The 21,690-nt window shown below is 36.7% G+C and overlaps 3 protein-coding genes across 5 annotated transcripts in view; 2 read left to right on the top strand and 1 right to left on the bottom strand.

The window, feature by feature from the left end:
• The first annotated feature begins 466 nt into the window (after positions 1-466).
• abt1 (activator of basal transcription 1) lies at positions 467-4,495 on the top strand. The gene is made up of 4 exons (XM_016271702.1): positions 467-621; positions 874-1,211; positions 2,207-2,382; positions 3,829-4,495. Exons 2-4 carry the CDS (start codon positions 899-901, stop codon positions 4,207-4,209), a joined length of 870 nt encoding a protein of 289 aa, XP_016127188.1. The 5' UTR covers positions 467-621; positions 874-898; the 3' UTR covers positions 4,210-4,495.
• A 1,605-nt stretch (positions 4,496-6,100) lies between these two features.
• Positions 6,101-16,991, bottom strand: comta (catechol-O-methyltransferase a). Of its 2 annotated transcripts, none has more exons than XM_016271700.1 (6): positions 16,887-16,991; positions 11,028-11,199; positions 9,799-9,916; positions 8,099-8,292; positions 6,721-6,852; positions 6,101-6,628 (listed from the first exon to the last, which is right to left on the bottom strand). In XM_016271700.1, the coding sequence occupies exons 1-6, from the start codon at positions 16,904-16,906 to the stop codon at positions 6,449-6,451; spliced, it is 816 nt and encodes a 271-aa protein (XP_016127186.1). In that variant the 5' UTR covers positions 16,907-16,991; the 3' UTR covers positions 6,101-6,448. The 2 variants fall into 2 exon arrangements, with proteins under 2 accessions (XP_016127186.1, XP_016127187.1); XM_016271701.1 differs by lacking the exon at positions 16,887-16,991 and adding an exon at positions 15,116-15,447 and having other exon boundaries at positions 6,103-6,628.
• A 1,178-nt stretch (positions 16,992-18,169) lies between these two features.
• cdk16 (cyclin dependent kinase 16) overlaps positions 18,170-21,690 on the top strand; it is a 31,341-nt gene continuing 27,820 nt past the window's right edge. Inside the window, exons 1-2 of one of the 2 annotated variants that reach the window (XM_016271651.1) lie at positions 18,170-18,336; positions 18,751-18,920. The gene's annotated coding sequence lies outside the window, so the exon portion shown is untranslated. The remainder of the gene's footprint in view (positions 18,337-18,750; positions 18,921-21,690) is intronic. The other variant, XM_016271650.1, reaches the window with a different exon arrangement.

Below are 21,690 nucleotides of genomic sequence, written 5' to 3'. Positions count from 1 at the left end.
AAGTAAAAGTTGGCTGAAGTATAAAAACTCAAGTAAAGTACAGATACTCCCAAAAAATACTTAAGTACTGTAACGAAGTATTATTACTTTACGCTACATTACACCACTGAACATCCTGCAGTTTATGCTTAAAAGTGTGAGCTATGTTTTAACAAATTGCAGATTAGAATTGTGAGGCTGTTCAAATTGCCCGGGCTCAAATATTTCATTGTGTTTTGTCGCCCTCCAATGTTTAGTATGAATACTACAACAACAGAGTGCTTTAAATTATTGTCCATTCCTGTATTAATATTTGAAATATATTAAATTCAGACAGGGTTAGAATATTATATTATGTTATCCTAAGAATATGTGATACATTAAGCCTATAATCAAATGAATTCTATCATATAATACAATGGATATTAGAGGGCGCGTTGTAAAAAGAGTTCTGTCTCTTTAAGAAAATCCAGGCTGTCTTCTTGACGCTTGAAATTGACGTCAGAGCCGCTCGCCGTGCCACATGTGTTGAACGAGTCCGATTTGTTTCTATAATTTCCCCCAAAACATCTTGGAATGGACATACATCTTTATGGATAAAGATAATATTTTACATGGAAATAGACTAGTCACTCTTTCAAAGTAAGAATCACAGGAAATGAAATGTAACGTTATATTTATATATCATTTTCTTGTGTTTGTATTCTTTAATAATTGCACTGTCCATGGAGCGGACCTGCTGGTCATACATTCTCTATATAACCATGTATGTGACAAATAAAAAATCTTGAATCGTTTTGCAGTTACTGATTTAAAGAGTAGGTGAGTTAAGTTACTTTAGATATTAACGTGAGATTTGACAAGATTTCTAATATGCAGCCTTTCTCATTTTAGTCTCTAATAGCTGTCACGTCTAATTATGGCTCTTCCGGAGAAGAGTGAAGTTACAGCAAACCTAGAAACGCATCCCATGGTCAATGAAGAAGAGTTGAATGACTCTAAACGAGAGGAAGATGAGGAGGAGGATGCTGACACTGAAGATGACAGTGGTGATGGTGAAGCTCTTGACCTTGATATAAATGAAGAAGATGAGCCTGAGAAACCGAAGGGCAAGAACTGTATCCCTGGTATCGTGTATTTGGGACACATTCCTCCGAGGATGAGACCAAAACACTTGCGGACTATGCTGAGTGTGTACGGAGAGATCGGGAGGATCTTCCTACAGCCTGAAGGTAAAACTACAGTCCTTTACAATTATATATATATATGATTGAAATAAAGATTACATTTTTAAAATCAATTTCGTTGTTTTGTGGCTTGTAGTCGATGTCTATTAGCTATATATGAGTGTACTTCTGAAAATACTAAATTAAAGCAAACTAACATTTAACAGATGAAGTGTCTTATTCATACCAAGGCTACATTTATTTGATCGAAATTACAGTAAATGGTAATTTTGTGAAATATTGAACTGTTTTCTATTTGAATATATTTTAAAATGTAATTTATTCCTGTGATGCAAAGCTGAATTTTCAGCATCATTACTAAAGTAAGGATGTCTAATAGTACACTGTGTGTACTGACCATATGCATTGCACATTGTCATCTGTTGAGGTCTGTATGTTTATATGTAAATTGTTTCTGCACTGTCTGGTGCAGAAACACTCACTAAGGCACATGTGCTGTGGTGATGTGACAATAAAAAGTGACTTGACTTAAAGTCTTCAGTGTCACGTGATCCTTCAAATTTGCTGCTCAAGAAACGGTTCTTATTATCATCGATGTGGAAAACAGTTGTGCTGCTTAATGTTGTGGAAACCATGATGCACTACCATTTTGAGGTACAAAAGTTTGGGGTGAGTAAGCTTTTGTCCAGCAGGCATGCATTCAGTTGATCTAAAGTGACAGTAAAAGCATTTGTGTTTCAAAATATTAGTTTTAAATTAAAAAACATTCTCTTCAGAGAATCCTGAAAAAATATATAATAGTTTACGGAGAAAAATAAGCAGCGAAACCTGTTTTGCAACATTGATAATAATAATAACCTAAGCTACGGTTATAATTGATGATAACTGAGCAGCAAATCAGCATATTTGACTGATTTCTGAATCATGTGACACTGAAGACTGGCGTGATGATGCTGAAAATCCCCCCAAAATTATCCCTTGTGCATGTTTTCATGTTTGACCAACTTTCCATACAGATATTTTTTGTGACTCTCTTATAGATCGTTGTGTGAAAAGAAAGAAAAAGAAAGCTGGAAGCAATTCATCCAGTTTTACGGAGGGCTGGGTGGAGTTCAGAGACAAGCGCATCGCTAAGAGAGTGTCAGCCAGTCTGCACAACACACCCATGGCCAACAAGAAGAGGAGCCGCTTCAGCAGCGACCTGTGGTCCATAAAGGTACATAATACAGATTCACTACTACTGAAAAGTCTGGGGTCAGTAAATGATTTTTTTGAAAGAATTTAACACTTTTATTCAGCAAGGATGAATTAAAGGGGTCATATGATGCGATTTCAAGTTTTCCTTTCTCTTTGGAGTGTTACAAGCTGATTGTACATAGATAAGATCCCTGAAGTTGCAAAGACTAAAGTCTCAAAACCAAAGAGATATTCTTTATCAAAGTTAAGACTCTGCCACGCCCCCCTAAAACGGCTCGTTCTAACACGCCCCCACATATCTACCTCACTATGTGGAAATATTTGCATAATGCCGCCCAAATGTGCACGCAAAAAAAGAAGGCGTGGTTTCAGGAACAGCAGTTAGTGTTGAAGCAGCATGTCAGGGAGACGCTGTGTGTTTCTAGGCGAAAGCAAAAGCACTTTATTTGGCCTTCCAGAAGTAGATGCATTTAGGAATCTTTAAGATCACTTACAACAGACCAGCAACGCATTTTATGGACGACCGTTTCGTGAACCTAGGAGAGGAGGGAATTCTGACTTTGCTATGACAATCTGGCGCTTCTGAATCAGCTACTGTTTTGTTATTATTTTAAGTATTTGCTATTGACTGTTTTTTTTTTTAGTTTTGCGCATCGTGTGTGTGTGTGCGCGAGCGAGAGAGAGAGCGCCAGAGAGTGAGAGCGAGAGAGAGAAAGAGAGAGAGAGAGAGGGGGGTCACATCACAGTAGAGTCAGCTGTCTTAACCGTGTCTTGTGTACTGCAAACACATATTCATCACTGTGTCTGTCACGAGACTCTGTTGCCCTTTCGGGCTCTGTCTTTACATTTATTTTGAAAGATGAAGCTCACGATTATGGTAAGGGGCATACATTTCCGATGAGTACTTGCGGTGTTCGGCCAATCACAATGCACTGGGTCCGCTGGCCAATCAGAGCAGACTGCGCTTGTCAGAAGGAGGGAATTTGTAGAAAACGAAGTGTTTGAGAGAGGCGGGGCATAGAGGACCTACAATAATGTACAGTATTTGAAAAATAATGTGTTTTTTTAACATTAAAGCATGTCAACATATTCTGTTACACCAAATACACAAAATAATGATCTTTAAAAAAAGCATCATATGACCCCTTTAAATTGATAAAAAGTGAATAAAAGAATGATTTCTGAAGGATCATGTGACACTGAAGACTGGAGTAATGATGCTGAAAATTCAGCTTTGATCACAGGAATAAATGACTTTTTAAATTGTAATAATATTTCACAATATTACTGGTTTTACTGTATTTTTCATCAAATAAATGCAGTCTCGGCGAGCATAGGAGATTTCTTTCAAAAACATTAAAAAATCTTACAAACCCAAACTTTTGAGTTGTTTTGGTACCTCCCTTATACAATGTAAAATTCATCATATAAAGCTGTATTGTTACTTTTTCTCTCTTTCATCAAGTACCTGAACAGGTTCCAGTGGTGCCATCTCAGCGAACGATTGGCTTACGAGCAGACGGTGTATCATCAGCGTATGAGAACAGAAATCTCCCAGGCGAAGAAGGAGACCAACTTCTACCTGGCTAGTGTGGAAAAGAGCCAGAAGCTGGAGAACCTAAGGAAGAAGAAGGAGAAGAAGGGAGAGGTCGTAGAGGAGAAGACGTGGGATTACAAACAGCGACCTACAGAAGAAGAGATCCACCTCAAATGGTTTAAGAACAAAGGCTTGTCCAAGAAGAACCTCCAGAAGGCACAAGAGAAGAGCAAAGCCATCCAGGACAAAGCTCAATCGAACGTTTCCCTCCTGGCCAAGATCTTCAGTAGTGGAAGGGCTCAGGACTGATGTGCCGAGAACGAGTTTACATTCAAGTTTTGGTGAATCGCCAATTTTTCAAACACATATATTTGTGTACATGCTTTTCAACATACAATCTACTTGAGTTTTTCAGCAAAAAACACATGTAGATTGTTCTGATTGACTGTTTCATACATTCAGAATAAAAACACTGCATAACTCACACAAAAATGCCCCATCATTGTAAAAACAGAGCTCTATTTTCCCATGAAAAGAGGCTTAACGTCTTCTGAAAGCATAATGCATTGTTCATTCATTAAAGGGGTCATATGATGCTTTTTTTAAAGATCATTATTTGGTGTAACAGAATATGTTGACATGCTTTAATGTTCAAAAAACACATTATTTTTCAAATACTAATAAAGACAGAGCCCGAAAGGGGAACAGTCTCACACAGTGATGAATATGTGTTTGCAGCACACACACACACACCGCTCTCTCGCTCGCACTCACATACACACACACGATGCGCAAAACTCCGCATTTGAACAGTCAATAGCAAATACTTAAACTAATAACAAAACAGTAGCTGATTCAGAAGCGCCAGATTGTCATAGCAAAGTCAGAATTACCTCCTCTCCTAGGTTCACGAAACGGTCGTCCATAAAATGCATTGCTGTTCTGTTGCAAGTCATCTTAATGCATCTACTTTCGGAAAGGCCAAATAAAGTGCTTTGCTTTCGCCTAGAAACACACAGCGCCTCCCTGACATGCTGCTTCAACACTAACTGCGGTTACTGAAACCACGCCTTCTTTCTTTGCGTGAACATTTGGGCCACATTATGCAAATATTTCCACATAGTGAGGTAGATATGTGGGGGCGTGTTAGAACGAGCCATTTTAGGGGGGCGTGGCAGAGTCTTAACTTTAATAAAGAATATCTCTTTGGTTTTGAGACTTTAGTCTTTGCAACTTCAGGGATCTTATCTATGCACAATCAGCTTGTAACACTCCAAAGAGAATTGAAAACTTGAAATCACATCATATGACCCCTTTAAATAGTTCTCTAATTCTACCCGATGCCTGTTTCGAAAATTAGTTTTTAGTCATTTGAACATAGAAAATGTCATTGGGTGAGTTTTTGGGATTCATATGAATTATTAATGTTATTATCATATGAATAAAATGGTCTTTATATACAATTTGTCCTATGTATTCAATCTCAACTTTTATTTTATTTTATTAATACAATACCAGTATAAACACTTCTTACTCAGCATTTTTGTCTTGTTTTCCAGCAAAAATACAAACAAATTCTAGAACAAGATGTTTACTCAATGTTTACTTGAGATAAAAAATGACTTAAGTCTTGTTTTCTGAAAAATGTATCATAATTACATATAAAAATATGTTTTATTACCATTGCCAGTCATCATTTCTTGTTTTAAGCAAAAAAAAATGTTTATACATTTTTCAGAAAACAGGACTAAATATCTGATGCCATTTTGCTTCTCAAGTAAATGTATCTTAATTAAAAAATACTTAGATATTTGTACTGAAAAAATTTTTATTAATACAATACCAGTATAAACACTTCTTACTCAGCATTTTTGTCTTGTTTTCCAGCAAAAATACAAACAAATTCTAGAACAAGATGTTTACTCAATGTTTACTTGAGATAAAAAATGACTTAAGTCTTGTTTTCTGAAAAATGTATCATAATTACATATAAAAATATGTTTTATTACCATTGCCAGTCATCATTTCTTGTTTTAAGCAAAAAAAAATGTTTATACATTTTTCAGAAAACAGGACTAAATATCTGATGCCATTTTGCTTCTCAAGTAAATGTATCTTAATTAAAAATACTTAGATATTTGTACTGAAAAAATATGGGGAAAATACTGAAAGAAAAATTCACAATTTTTTACAACAATACATACACAAAGACTTCTGTGATATTCTTTGATTAGGAAAAACAACATGAGTTTTTAAGAAATTGAATTTCATAGCTTTATCCAATAGTACAATCACTCTCCTGAAAAAAATGTACAAGACATAAGCAGGTTGTGTTATAAAATATCTTAAACCATAGCTCAGCAGAAATGGTGTATAAGGAGATTTCACAGCATTGCGATGTTGCAAGTGGGTTTTGTTTAGGACAAAAACATCCGTTTGTCTGTTCTTAGTAGACATGGCATCACAAGACTGGGTATTTTAGAGGAACTGGCTTGTACTTTTTCCCTTGTGCCGTCCCTGTTTTACAGAACTATTCATTCATTCTTTCTCATCCTAAGAAGACAGATTTCTCCAGGCCATCTTCTACTTTGGTGTACTCCAGGTTGGACTTGTAGTATCGGCTTTCATAGCGTGGGCTGTTCCTCACATATTTCAAATATTCCGGGGCTCCAGGACAAATGACATTGTCGGCCAACAGGACAGTGCCTTTTTTCAGTAGACCACAGTCCTACAATGTTATTTTTCATATGTTAGAACCATTTCGTGAGGGGTTAATGTAAACAATACTGAGTGTGTATGTATTTGCCTTTGCCTTCCTACCTCGAGAAGTTTAGTATCTGGTACATAACGATCTTTCCAGTGGTCCAAAAACACAAAATCAAAGTATTTTATTCCAAATCGTTCCTTCATTTTGGGGATTAAATCACCAGAGGGTCCCTCCACTAGAGTAACCTTTGAAAAACAGAACAAAAAAAAGCATTGTTACCTTTAAAATACATATTTAGTCCTAAGCAACTCTATGTAGTTTTGTCTGTTTTTGTGACTTTGAAGCCCCCTAATTAAGTGTAAACCCCCACCCCAGGAACGCGAATGGTCCAAGGGGGGTCCCCGCGTCAGCTAAGGATGGCCCATATCAGATTGACTTTGAAACTGACATTTAAAGGTAAAAAACTAACATAGTTGTTTTTAAGATGCCACTTGTATCAAGCCTACAAGATAATCACTTAGTTTGGAATTTACAAAATGTTTTAGCTTCATGCTTTCATACAGAACTGGATTTTTAATGAGCTATATGTTCAAAAAGTGTGGAAAAAGTACATATGTAGAGCACAAAATAAATATGTATAATATATCAACTTTACAATAAGGTCCATTAATACAATTATAGTTTTTATTCATCGATGATGTAAATGACAATGCATGGCTTGATCTTTCATGTCAAATGTGAGTAATGAACCAGAAGTGATATTAGCCATTATTTTATTATCTTATCTCATCTTTCTCTCAGACAATATTAGATTATGATTTTTTTTTAAATAAATGCAATTCAATGATAATTTGATGCAATTTGCTGAAACATGCAACAGTGTGAGGTCATGTGGCAACAATGTAGTATATTCTAATTTTACACTTTATTGTTTCATTTTGCATATTCATACTATTTAGAAAATAGTAGGCAGTAAGCAGTGCATGATTATTAGTGCATTGGTAATCAAGATTATTGGAGTATATTTTACAAGAAAATAACATTTCAACCATTCTACTTAAAAATTTCACATTTAATTCAATGTTACTTATAACTGTATAAAACAGGGGAAGTCGTGGCCTAATGGTTAGAGAGTCGGACTCGTAACCCAAAAGTTGCAGGTTCGAGTCTCGTACCGGCAGGGATTGTAGGGGGAGGGGCAGGGCTCTCTTCCACCTTCAATACCACGACTGAGGTGCCCTTGAGCAAGGCACCGAACCCCCAACTGCTCCCCGGGCGCCGCAGCATAAATGGCTGCCCACTGCTAGGTGTGTGTTCACTGCTGAGTGTGTGCACTTTGGATGGGTTAAATGCAGAGCACTACTTCCAAGTATGGGTCACCATACTTGGCCACATGTCACATCTTACATACAGTTTCTGAGTGAAAATTGTTTCAAAGGCTACACCATTTTTTTCTCAGTATAACTTATGTATACCAGCTCTTTTTCTCACCTTATCCTGAAGGCCGGCGTAGGCGATGATCTGACGAGCAACTTCAGCAAAGGCTGGGTTGAATTCGACTGTAATGAGTTTGGAGCCAGGGGACAGCAGTCGAGCGATCCGAACGGTGGAGTAGCCGCAGTACGTGCCGAGCTCCAGAGCTGTGCTGGGGTTTACCTCCGTCAACACTGAATCCAGTATGAGCCCTTCAGAGAGAGACACGGTGCTCAACCAGAGGATAACTGAGGAAACTAATCAATGAGGTGGCTAATGACATCGTCGAAATATCATTAGAGCCTCTCTGCGCCATTAGCACCATCGTTTATTCATCAGTGCCTGTTGTCACACATGAAATTGAGCTGCTAATAGGGATAAGATCATACTGATGTTCATTAAATACACTAAAAGTATTTGAATACTTAATTCACTTAATATCACTGCATTGGATAACAAAACATCTCATTAAAAAGCATCAGTTTATGCTAAAGCTTTTCTCAGAACATCATTCAAAAGATTCTCTTACTCAGTATATTTTTGCCTTGTTTTCCACTGCAAATGTCGAAACATTCATAAATCAATGATATCATAAAATCATAAAAATCAAGATACATTTACTTGAGAAGCAAAATTATTCACAAGAAGATATACAAAATGACAATATATAGTCTTGTTTTTTAAAATTAAGTAAATTTTGGCTTAAAACATACTGTATATGCCAATGCACAATGCATTATTGTTTTTTTAATGTTTTACAAGAAAATACTATTTCAGTCTTTGTACTTCAAAATATCACGTTTAATTCAATGTGTCTCTTGCCGTTTCTTTGTAGTTATAATTTCTGAGAATTTTTTGTTCAGTGTGGAATAAGAAAAATATTATTGCTTTCCTTTTGAATTAAGTTGATTTTTCTTAACCAATTGCCAGATATTTTTCTTGTCCTGTTTCATCACCGTTAAATCAAAATAAACCATTAAAAAAATCATTATTGAGATAAAATAAACTTTAACTGAAAATAAAATATAAAAAACTTGCAAATATAAACAGATTGCCAAGGCAACATTTCTCATTTTCATTTAGTTTAACTTGATGTAATAAAATAACTCAAAATAAAATAAAATATAGTTCTATATAGTAAAGTAATCTTGCCTCTCAAGCTAATGTAATGTTTGTACTGGGGGGAAAAAATACAAAGTAAGAAAATTATTTTTTGTAGTGTTTTTGCTCAATGTCTTTAAATCATCCGGTGATATTTAGTGGATATATTAAGTCAGTTCCCCTAAAATGTAAATTACGGACATGTTCCTCTAATGTCTGTCAACTATCAACAATCAAAATTGGATAACTTTGTATATTGTATAAAACAGATAATTCGGGGAACACTTCAGAAATGAATCCATCCTCAGTCCCATAATGCATCAGTGCACCTAATTGCTGCTGTTGATTGTGTGGGATGCATTGGCTGCACATTGTGCACACATGTACATGAAACTAGTGTGCATGTGTGCAGCCATGCAGAGAGCATATTGACCCCGTAGACAGGTGACTGCCGTCACGTCTCATTCAGAACAGCCAGCTATGAGCAGCCCTAAAGCCATTTACTCAAGAGCAGAGAAGAGAGATACAGAGATAATAGAAGCAACACAAATATCAAGCAAATGGTGAGAATATTAGTAAGGGAGCAGAGAAGGAGGTGAGGGAATAGAGGTTGCTACCTTTATCATCGCCCACGTTCATGGCCCATTCTTTGTGGCGGCAGTAATAGTCGATGGCTGAGATGACGCTCTGAGGGTCTCCTTTTGTAGCATTCTTCTGAACGGCTTTCAGCATGCGCTGCATTCACAGAAATCAGCCATGATCAACAGTGTTCTTTAGCAAAGCAAAGCCAGAGAACAATAGTTGAAAAATAAAGACACATAACAGGAGGACATTAATTACTCTTGCTTTCAAAAGCAATTTTATAGGGTTTCTGCTATTGAAAAATCCTGTTTAATCATAAAAAATGTACTTTGGCTGTACCGTGGTACAGATGTTAGAAGGTAATTAGCTTCTGCATGTAGCCTGGTATTTATATACACAGGTTCTTCAAATAATTTCTTTTGGACACAATGATTTAAAAAAAAATGTAATCATCATAAATCATTTATTTTTGCATTATGATACTTTTTTTCAGATGACTAATACAAATGTTCTTTATTATGATGAAAATAATGTAACAATACAAAAAAAAAATGATTGGACCTAGGTTTCATTTTCTTAATGGTAAATATATTTTGTGTAATAAATAAATCACACACACACACATATATATGTATATATATATATATATATATATATATATATATATGTGTGTGTGTGTGTGTGTGTGTGTGTGTGGAAATTGGATTGGAAATTTGTCTTTGGCTTCACTATACACCACAAACAATGACATTAACACAACAACATAAAAACAACAAAAACAAATATGCAAAAGAGCAATGTAAAAGATCTAAAGCTCATCTATGTTATACTTCAACATACACATACACTCACACACGCACACACATACACATGTGTACAATTAATGTGCATACTTATCTACACCTACTCATATTCATGTCTCACCATTTAATATTCTAATGGCAGTTAGCACAAATGACATCTGGCACACTGTTTTACTTGCCCAAGGTTGTCTAAATCATTTCCTTGAAGGTAACAACTGAAATTGAGAGTGTGAGGGATGAGATGAATACTCTATAATAACCAAAGCTTTAGATGTATAAATATCATTCAAGATCAATCAGATCATATAACCATGGCATGTTCTTTACAGGCTGTTAGATTCACCAAAATACAGTATTTTCATGGTACATAGTATTTTTGTCAGCAGTGACTCTCTGTCTTCTTTGAACATCAACATCTCATCTCTGCATATATGTGAGTGATGAATGACAGTGAGGGTCACCTGAGGTCGCGATGATCCCGTCATGATGTTAAGGACCCGCTCAAGGATGACATCGTGCCAGAGGAGTGCCAGCCAGCCGCTGCTCTGCACAGCTGTAGGGATGAGCCAGTGATAGAGGACGTACAGGACAGCTGCTGAAACCACCAGCACTGCCAACAAACTCCACAGCATCCTGTGAAAGACAGAGAGAGACGTTCACAAAGAGAATAAATGATTAAGGTCAGCCCAAAAAAAAAGAGAGAGAGACATTAACAGCATCGCAATTCACAAAAGATGAGACTTCAAGGCAGTGTCAGAAAGAATTACACAACAGATATGGCATCAGTGTAAATCAGGGGAAAAAACAGGTGAAGGTCAAAGGTTAAATCTCACAAAGCTGTTAAAAACATGTTTTTGTTTTTCTAATTGCACTTGAAAGTAAGAAATAATATATTGCTGAAAAGTACATCTTAGTATAATTATTTTATTTTAATTTGTTTATCTGTCAGTATTTCCATGACAATTAAGCATTTTTTTAATGTTTGTACGTATGTGTTTATTTTCAGTTACATTTTCAATATTGGACTGGGGTTATTATAGTAAAATAGTAAAACTAAATCCATTAAAAAACATTTTTGTTGCTTAAGATATCATAAACATTAATTGAAATAAAATACAAATTAATATAAAAAACTTTAATTTCAGCTAGCTGCCTAAGCAGCATTTCTCATTTTAATTTACTTTAACTTTAACAAAAAATCAATAAAAACTAAAATTAAAATTGAATATATAAAAATAAAACCGGATTCAAAATATTAATAAAATTATAATATTTTATGAATGATACTAAAATAACACTGGTCCAGATGATTCATATTTGCGTTCTCATTACTCTCATTAATTACTCGAATTAGATTGGTATTAACTTAAAGCAGCTATGAGAATCAATCTGTCGGAACACAATGATTTTTTTAAAAAGGCAGTACAACAAATACTACCATGATGTATAAATATTTTACACTCTAAATATTTTTTACAGTAATTATTTAATTATTACAGTAATTTATTTAATTGTAAATGTTTGCATTGTGGTTAGAATGAGATTTTTTTCACATGACTGTAATTACAAAAGCCCTTGATTGTTGTAGAAATAATGTCACAATAGTACAAAATATATTTTAATATATTTATTTGACTTTATTTTTATATATTAAGATTTGATTGATTTTGGAGATAAATACTATAAAATATAATATCAAAAAGTATATAATTTGATATATGATATATACTTATAGAATTTGTATATATTGATTTTTATTTTTATTGATTTTGGAAAGAAATACAACTTTGTGAGACTTACTTCAAAACTCGCTGTTATTTCATTGTTGACCTTACTACAGCTTAAAGCAACCCAACCTTTAGACCTAAATTATTGATTATATTATGTGTGTTTAGGACATATACAGCCACACCTGTGTAAATACCCACAGCTCTAGCAGTCAGATTATGATGCAAGATCACATGACAAGCATGTCTAACCATATTTGCAAGGTCATTTAAGATGTTACAAATAATGAGTAACATTCAGATTGGCAACATAAAAAAAACTGACACGTACATGATGACACCATAGACTGTATAAAAACATGGACGTAGTGTCCATGACGTCACCCGTAGGCTTCTGAAGAGCGTTTTTGAAGCTAAAAGTGGGCCGTAGCCATCTTGGCAGTGCGTCACTCATGGATAATCGAAAATGGGCAAAGATGGAGAATCAAGTTACGCCCCCTTCCAGTTACACCCCTCTCTTGCAGTCCGCAGACAGACGCTATTGCAAAGATGAGGGAGCTGGTTGCTGAAACCACGCCCACCTAGCTCGACGGTGGTGACAGCAGCGGCAATCCACCTGTCACTCAAGTGGCCACGCCCTTAATTATGCAGAACTCAAGGCTTAATATAATTTAAACAGATGAGCTGTAAAAAAATCCACCCCCCTCATGAAGGTCAAAATTAGTTATATAGACATAAACCACTTTTTGTACCAGCAGTAAACACACTATTTTCTGCTGTAAAGTTGGGCATTTTAACATGGGGAGTCTATGGGACTGACTCCCTTTTGGAGCCAGCTTGGTTTCACGAGAGAGACTGGAAGTTTGCCGCTTGGATGACATATGAAATACACAGAAAAGAAAAGAGAAAATGAAGGACAGGGTTAAAAAACTTTGAATTTCAGTGGTGTGGAATGCGAACCTCTCCATCCCCCTCTCCTGTTTCAATCCAGTGGTCCCAGAAAACAGTGAAAGCTCCTTTTTCTGTGTTGTGCAAGATTTGGCCTCACTACAGCTTCATCTCCACAGCTGATTTACCACTCACATGAACAGAGTAAACCTTATAATGGCTTGCAAAATGATGATTCAGAAGTTTTTTTTAATGTGTTTTAATAGACAACTTTTTATGGATTAATATTTATGGTTTACCCTTACCATAGTTTTCACACTTTACCTACTCTAGTATCACGTCATTTTGCAACTTTTCTAGAATTTCATGCTCACCAAGGCTGCATTTCTTTTATTAAAAATATAGTAAAATAAGTGGAATGTCATTACAATTTAAAATAACAGTTTGTTAATTAAATATATTTTAAAATGTAATTTATTCCTGTGATTTTCAGCATCATTACTCCAGTCTTCAGTGTCACATGATCCTTCAGAAATCATTTTAATATGCTGATTTGCTGCTCAAGAAACATTTCTTATTAGCAGTGTTGAAAACAGTTGTGCTGCTTAATATCTTTGTGGGAACTGTGAAACTGTGTACTTTTTTTTCGAGATTCTTTGATGAATTGAATGCATCCTTGCTGAATAAAAAATACTATGGTTTAAATTCAAACCAAGAACCCTTTACAACCAAAGATTCACCTCAAAATGAAAATTCTGTAATTTACTCAGCCTCATGTCGTTCCAAACCTGCATATAAATTTACTGTATTTCTTCTGCAAAACACAAAAGAAGGTGGTCCAAAAAGCTTTGGACTCACATGATTTTCAGTGTACAGGAGAAACAAAGCAAAACACATTTTTTGACGTTTTTAAAAATATCTTCTTGTGTGTTCCACAGAAGAAAGAAATTCATACAGGTTTGGAATGACATGAGGGTGAACGAATGCTGACAGAATATTCATTTTTGGACAATCTATCCCTTTAAAAAGAAGGTTCTTTAAAGAACCTTTCTTTTCAAGTGCACAGAAAAGTGTGTGCAATATACCGCCACATGCAGGAGTTATTACAGTGCTGCCAAAATGACACTGATCCTAATAGATTCTAGTAAAGCTCAGAATAAGCCAAACACAATGGGCTGCTCATAAAGAACTCCAGGCACGATCCACTGGAGTAACATAGTGAGACGCAGCGGTGACAGTAGGAGCCTGTGTGCTGTCAGAGCGTGCTTTAATTAAAGATGGTATCGCCGTTCAGACCTGCTGCAGCTTAAAATAAAACCTCTAAAAGAACCAGACAGACTGAAAGACAGAAGTGTATCTCTTAAGCAGCCAGTCTTAGAGCTTCTGTCGGCTCCTCCACACATGCTGATATCGACCGTGTGGCCTGCCAGAGACCTCAGGACTTTCAGCAAGACTGAGTTCTGATTACTAGGCCACATGAATATTTAAGTCTCCTGCTTAATTATAGATTGCAGCTAGACTTTAGTAAACTGAAGTGTGCTGATAACATGAAAGCAACGAATTAACACGTTGCGCATGCTGTGTGCAGGATGTGCAGATTTCAATTACCATCTTGATTATGAATAAATATTGAAGTGTGAACAATATTGGTTGATGTGAATGCAGGGCTGGATCATGCATAAAGTTACATAAACACAACATGTTATGGCAAGAAAGGATTCTCACATAATACATAACACATATGCATGCAGTTCCTTGAATTTCATAAGCCAAACAAAGAACACAATTTGTTGCAATATTATGCCAAACAACATATCTTACTTCCTTTTGCAGCTGTCTTCACAAACACACACGCAGAGATTTGAATTTCATAAGCCAAACAAAGAACACAATTTGTTGCAATATTATGCCAAACAACATTTCCATGATCTTACTTCCTTTTGCAGCTGTCTTCTCAAACACACACGCAGAGACGAGCTTCCCTTTCTCTTTTACTCCGATGTCTTTATGCCTTTCTCTGACAAAGTCTTTCTCGCTGGCCTCTCTCTCTCTCTCTCTACCTCTATCTCTCTCCCCTCCCTCTTCTGTTTGCTCTTTCTAACCTGTTCTGCTGGGCTGCCTTGATATGTGTTGAAAGTGATGTACAACCATGGGTCACGCTAGAAAGAGAGAGAGAGAGCGAGAGAGTTGCAAGCACACATATGTGCGTAACATACAGGCTTCCACTCATAAATACTCATACGCACTTACACACGACAGGAGAAGGAGCTGAACCTCGGGCCAATTGGGCTGAGTTTTTAATCCTCCTTTAGCCAAGCATGCTCTAATCTTCTTACACTTTCTTACACCCCCTTCCTGCCTCACGCTCTTTGGTTTTCCCCATCTCTCCTCCTTCTACCCTTCCTTTGCACACACTGACACATGGATAATGATGACAAAAGAGGGGTCTCAGCATCACCATTTTCCATAGAGGCAGTATAAAGCATCGCACGTCTTCTGCAAAAAAAAAAATAAAATATATATATATATATAATTATTATTATTAGCTGATACTGGAGGCTTTTTAAAAATGTATTAATATTGACTGCTATTGGATATTTAATGGTGCATTTTCCCTCAAATTAATCCAAATTACCTTCACAATAATCTAACATTAACTTAAATTTAATAATTATTAATAATATTATTTATATAATAAGTAATAAGTGTTACAATTATAAACCAGAATCAGTCTAAATGTATTGATGTTGACTGATATTGTACATTTAATTGTGCATCCATCATAAAACAGCTTGAAATTCACATGTAAAACCATTTTGTTTAATGTGAAACATTGTTCAAAAACCACATAAAAATCACACGTAAAATACAAATGAGAAATTCAAGTTAATTTTCTATATGGCTGGTACAACCACAGATTCATACAAATACATCGCATGAGCTCTACATGAGGCTTATGAGAAAACAGAGAGAAAGAGAAGGAGAAAGGTGGAGAGAGGAGAGAGGTTACAGATACCAAATGTATTATCCTTAGTACATGTCATTCCCAATCTAAATCATCAACACACACACACACACACACAAACATGATGCTTCCAGTCGATGCATCCACAGACACAGTGAGCACCGGCGCTCTGTTCTTCTGTGTTGTGGTTCTGTGAACCTCTATTGCTTCATAATAGTGTCACTCTCAACATGTTAAGCACTTAAAATGTGAATGTACTAATGAATGCAGCACATTACAGCATGCGTCAATGGGTTTGCCTTTTAGGTTTACATCAGCCACTTAACTCCTCTGCATTATTGTTCACCAGCATAAATAGGACCTTAATAACATCTTATTTCTAATTAAAGCACAATCATATGCGGCCATCATCAAGTAGGCTAATAATAAGCATGGCATGTTGAAAGTCACCTGACCTGGCTGAACAGTGGCTACTAGTGGCAAAGAGGCATTTTCAGAAGCTTCAGAAGATTACTCTCTTAATCAAGACAAGGTCGAACATACATGGTGCTGGTTTTTTCTTTCTTTTTCTTTTTTTTCAAATGTATGGATACTTGTAACAAAAGGTGTAACCTTACAGTATATGGAACTGAAATGCTCATTTCGGTCGCATTGTATGCAAGCTTGCATTTTTCATTTTCGGCACCAACATGCAATGCATTTAATTTTAAGGTCAACTCGTGTATGCAAAAAATACTAACCTCTGGATAATTCCCAGCATTCAGTTTCTTCCCTGGTGAAGTAAAATGTTCGGAACTATTAAAGGAACAAAATAAATATTCATTTGCACCCAAAGCACATTGACGCAACCCCCATATGGTTTCCAGGACTAAAGTACATGCTAGGGGTTCTGATGCATGCCAGAGTTGTGACTCACTGGGGCTCCACTGCTCTGCATCACACACACACACACACACACACACACACTTCAGGTTAGGTTTCCGCTAGCTCTCCTAACCCATCCTATTTAATTATCATATAAATCAATGCTGTCACTGCAATTATGAATCAGGCTGGATATTCAAAACATAATGCTCTAATAAGGTTAAAGTGCTCAAAGTAGACATTGCAAGATACACTGCAATTTGAATTTACATGTAAAGGGTATGTAGCCTTTATTCCAAATTGATTTTAGATTTCACTTTGGATGGGATAAATGCAGAGCACTAATTCCGAGTATGGGTCACCATTCTTGGCCACATGTCACTTCACTATATATATATATATATATATATATATATATATATATATATATATTTATTTATTTTTTTACAGTAAACTAAAGTTTTTATTTTATTGTATTTTTTTTATAAATAATTTGGAAATAATTTTAGGTTATTCATGTATATTATAGCACAGCATAATGTGTGTGTGTGTATATACACACACATACACACTCACACACACACACATACATACATACATATATATATATATATATAAACAAACCATTCTAAAAAAATTATGTTTTATTAGATAGATAGATAAACTGTCTGAATTTCAGTACACACCATTCTAATATAATACAATGATACACTTAATGATACACTTATGTATTTCTTAAACTAGGGTGGAACAACGTAGATCTGCATTGATGCATTTAGAAGCCTTTTTAATGATAAATCTGATCCTGTTACAAACAACGGCAATTTAACGTAATTTTGTAAACAAATAATATGTCAAATATGTAACGACTCAGCATAGTGGCCCACTGCATAGTGCATTAGACACCGCTCACCCGCTGCTTCTCCCCTGCGCATTCCGCCCGAATGGTACAGTCTGACTTGCTTGAATGGAATTCGGGTCAGCCCACTATGAGCTAGTTTTAATTTATTAGGGGTGGACACTTTCACTTAGTATCCAAATTTTACGCATAATACACAGAAGCAACCTACTCAGGAATATAGATATATCATAAAAACGTATTAATTACACAAGAATTAGCTCAATGACATAATTACACGTTCCCCAACCTATCCAACGAGTCCTGGTGGTGGTGGAGTGAGTGACTCCGGAGTCTATTCACAGCTGCGCTGTCGCTTCCATGATCCACTCCAGTCCGGATTTGGCAAGGAAAGGAACAGCTGCTGTAACGTTTTAGCAATTTCGGGAGAGAAGGAGCAGTAAGTGAGACATGCGGGGTCTAGAGAAGTCGCTCCAGCAGCAGCGGAGACTGGACGAGCAGCAGCAGCAGCCGTAGAGGATCATGGCCGAGGACTATTGGGAGCGCTCGGCGGCTTTGGGATATTATTACTACTGTTAAGAATACACGAGCAACACGCACTCACTGACACAAGCACATACGGATCTCAACTCCACGGGTAAGAAAACCATCCCGGAGATCGTCCTGTCCCACTCTGATATTTCATCTTAAAGTGGAAAACGCATCATAATGGGACAGAAAATTAAATTTAGGCCGTTTTTGTGTGAGTTAATTCGAGCCGGACAGTCTGTGTGTGATACCCTGCTTGGGTCGGTCAGGCTGTCTGAATGAAAACCGAAAGATTGTTTTATGATATATGCGAATGGACAACAGAAAAGCTAAAATGAAGGAATAAAAATAAGGTCGCTCCAGCAGCAGCGGAGACTGGACGAGCAGCAGCAGCAGCCGTAGAGGATCATGGCCGAGGACTATTGGGAGCGCTCGGCGGCTTTGGGATATTATTACTACTGTTAAGAATACACGAGCAACACGCACTCACTGACACAAGCACATACGGATCTCAACTCCACGGGTAAGAAAACCATCCCGGAGATCGTCCTGTCCCACTCTGATATTTCATCTTAAAGTGGAAAACGCATCATAATGGGACAGAAAATTAAATTTAGGCCGTTTTTGTGTGAGTTAATTCGAGCCGGACAGTCTGTGTGTGATACCCTGCTTGGGTCGGTCGGGCTGTCTGAATGAAAACCGAAAGATTGTTTTATGATATATGCGAATGGACAACAGAAAAGCTAAAATGAAGGAATAAAAATTTGAAGCAAGACTAGAATAATTCCAGAGGAAAGTGCATTGCTTGCAGAATTGGTCTGGCGCCATTAAGTTTTTTTTTTTTTTTTTTTTAATAGTGGCTAGTGATATTCATCAGAAAAATCATTTTCTAGTTAAAAGCTGAAATAAAAAATAGGTTTTTAGCTTTCTTCTAAAAATATTTAGAGAGCAGCTGCCTTAATTAACCCCAAAATATCAAATTAATATATATAGATATATAATGCATAACAAAAATGGAAATTGAAACCAAATAATAATAAATGACAACATAATACATAGAACGTACCAGAGAAATAATATGCTAGTTAAAAGCTAAAATAAATAAAAAAATAAATAAAGGTATTTAGCTTTCTTTTAAAAATATAGCAACTTCCTTAATATCTCTTGATAGTGTGTTCCATAGCTTTGAGGCATTATTGACAAAGGCTGCGTCCTCGGGTTTCTTTCGTCTGTTGTAATCGTTTTCGTTATTGTTCTATTTGAAAATCGTAGAGCCCATAATGCCTATATAATGAATAACAGTGTCCAATTAGAAAGCAACCTACATGAGCAGGCTGATTTTTTCAGTCCTGGCATGTTTCACCAGCATAATATTGATGAAGTGCTGTGCTGTACGGACACTTTCAGAGAAATGACAGCAACACGAACACATTTGTGCTCAGAGGCTGGTTGATGTAGTGCTGTCTGGACCTGGTGTTCCAGAATCAGTCTCTATGAAGGTCACCCCTGTCGGGGTGTCACCTTGTGTTTGGGTGCATGTCAGTCTGGTTGGAGAGGGATGTTGGGGGCTTGTGGCCAGCATGGACCGGTGCTTTGTTTAACTCTCTAGCATATGATCAGATTTCTGTTTTACAGAAAACAGGCCGCTTTTTGCCGCTTGACTGGGCAGGTTTGTAAACTCATCCACATGGACAAAGACCAAGCTGTCACTGTCAGTTGTCTGAACCCCATGAAGCTTTTATTGACCTATGGAGTGGAAAATGACTCTGTCTGCGCCGTATCAATGCAGGTCACTTAAAGAAACACCTTGGCTTTGAAACTGAACCCTGCCAGTCTGTTTGCGGGACAGTTGAGATGCAGTTAGTCCTGTGTTAGCTCTAGCTGGGGCCCACAGAATGCTGTCCTGCATGCTGTTTTGATGGTTGACTGCTGCAGGCAGTAATGAAAAGAGACTTAAATAGGCATCAACACTGATTAAGTAGCACTAAGACTTTGCAGTGAGCTGAAAATGGCCCTTAACCTGGTGTAGCTTTCCTCTGGGGCTGCAATCACTCACCAGGTCATGAATGAAGCCAGTGTTGAGCAAAAATGGTGGAGGGTAAACCGGTTAAGCTCATGTATATATAACTGTGTCTTGTTTGTCCTTGATTACTGAACTGATTAGGGATTGACTATATTCATTTTGGCACCGAGCAGCTGATTCGCGCTGCTTTGTCAGCCATTCAACCACATTGCACATGACTGATTGTTATTCAAAATGCAAAACATGATGAATATTACGCAAAAGTGTCCTTTAACAGTAAGAGTTCCTATTCTGAGCTGTTTGTCACATTGGTTTATTGTAAACATGAGCGAAGGTTTGTGGATCGTCCTGTATTTCCTGTCTGATTCAGGACATCTGATTTGAGGCTGCTTGGTTCATCTTGAATTAATGGGTAAGATAAATAAAACCTAAGATGCTTCAAATGGCTTGCTTTGATTACCATTGGATCTGTCCCCATTTATTTGCTCTTCTTTTCAACATCTGTAATTTTTTTGTCATCTTGGGTTTCAGGCATGTGCTTCCGTGCTTCCCCCTCAGGGGGGATAGGAAACACCACTCTCACTATTTCAAGTATTTCAGCTATTCATAGTATTTTTGGTGTAAACCTTCCAATGATTTGCTTTAGAGTTCCTTAAAACCCTCTTTTCATTATTGTGATTTAGTGTCCGTACATTGCAAAATTGGGAAAGGTTTTGTTTTTTCGTCTCTTGCGTGATCCGAAATCTTATGCATTCTGCTCAATGTGCTTTTAAACCCCTCAATTTTAGATTTTACATTGATTTGTCACCTTGAAATACTGCTTTGATATGTATTTTCATGTTTTAAATTGCTCAGAGTCTTTAACAAACTAAGACTTTTAAGTGGTTCAGTGTAGTTGTTCAGACAACTTCTATATTGAATCTTTAAACAAAATTTCTAAAGAACATTTGGTCCGTTACTTGTTAAATCTCTTTTAGCATGGACCGCGATATCTATCTGCACAGGAAACAAGTGCTTGAAATCTTGTGCCTGAGTAGAATCCCGTCCTCAGGAACCTTGTTAGTGGGTCACATTAAGTCCAAGGACCCAAAGCTTGGATTTGCGGTCAAGATTGTTGCTCATCTTTGTGCCAAAGCATGTGATTAGTCTAAAGGAAAGGCAAAACCTTCTGGCATTTTGGCTGTTCCTAAAAAGACGACCCTGTGTTCAAACCCAAGTCCAAAAGTCTCAATTTCAAAATTTTGAACAATAGGGCCCTACAAACCCCCCC

Source organism: Sinocyclocheilus grahami, unplaced genomic scaffold, assembly GCF_001515645.1.
Source record: "Sinocyclocheilus grahami isolate Dianchi unplaced genomic scaffold, SAMN03320097.WGS_v1.1 scaffold64.1, whole genome shotgun sequence".
In the NCBI taxonomy this organism is placed as follows: Eukaryota; Metazoa; Chordata; class Actinopteri; order Cypriniformes; family Cyprinidae; genus Sinocyclocheilus; species Sinocyclocheilus grahami.
Note: the sequence above shows the minus strand (reverse complement) of the source record. Positions and strands in the feature narration are given on the sequence as shown.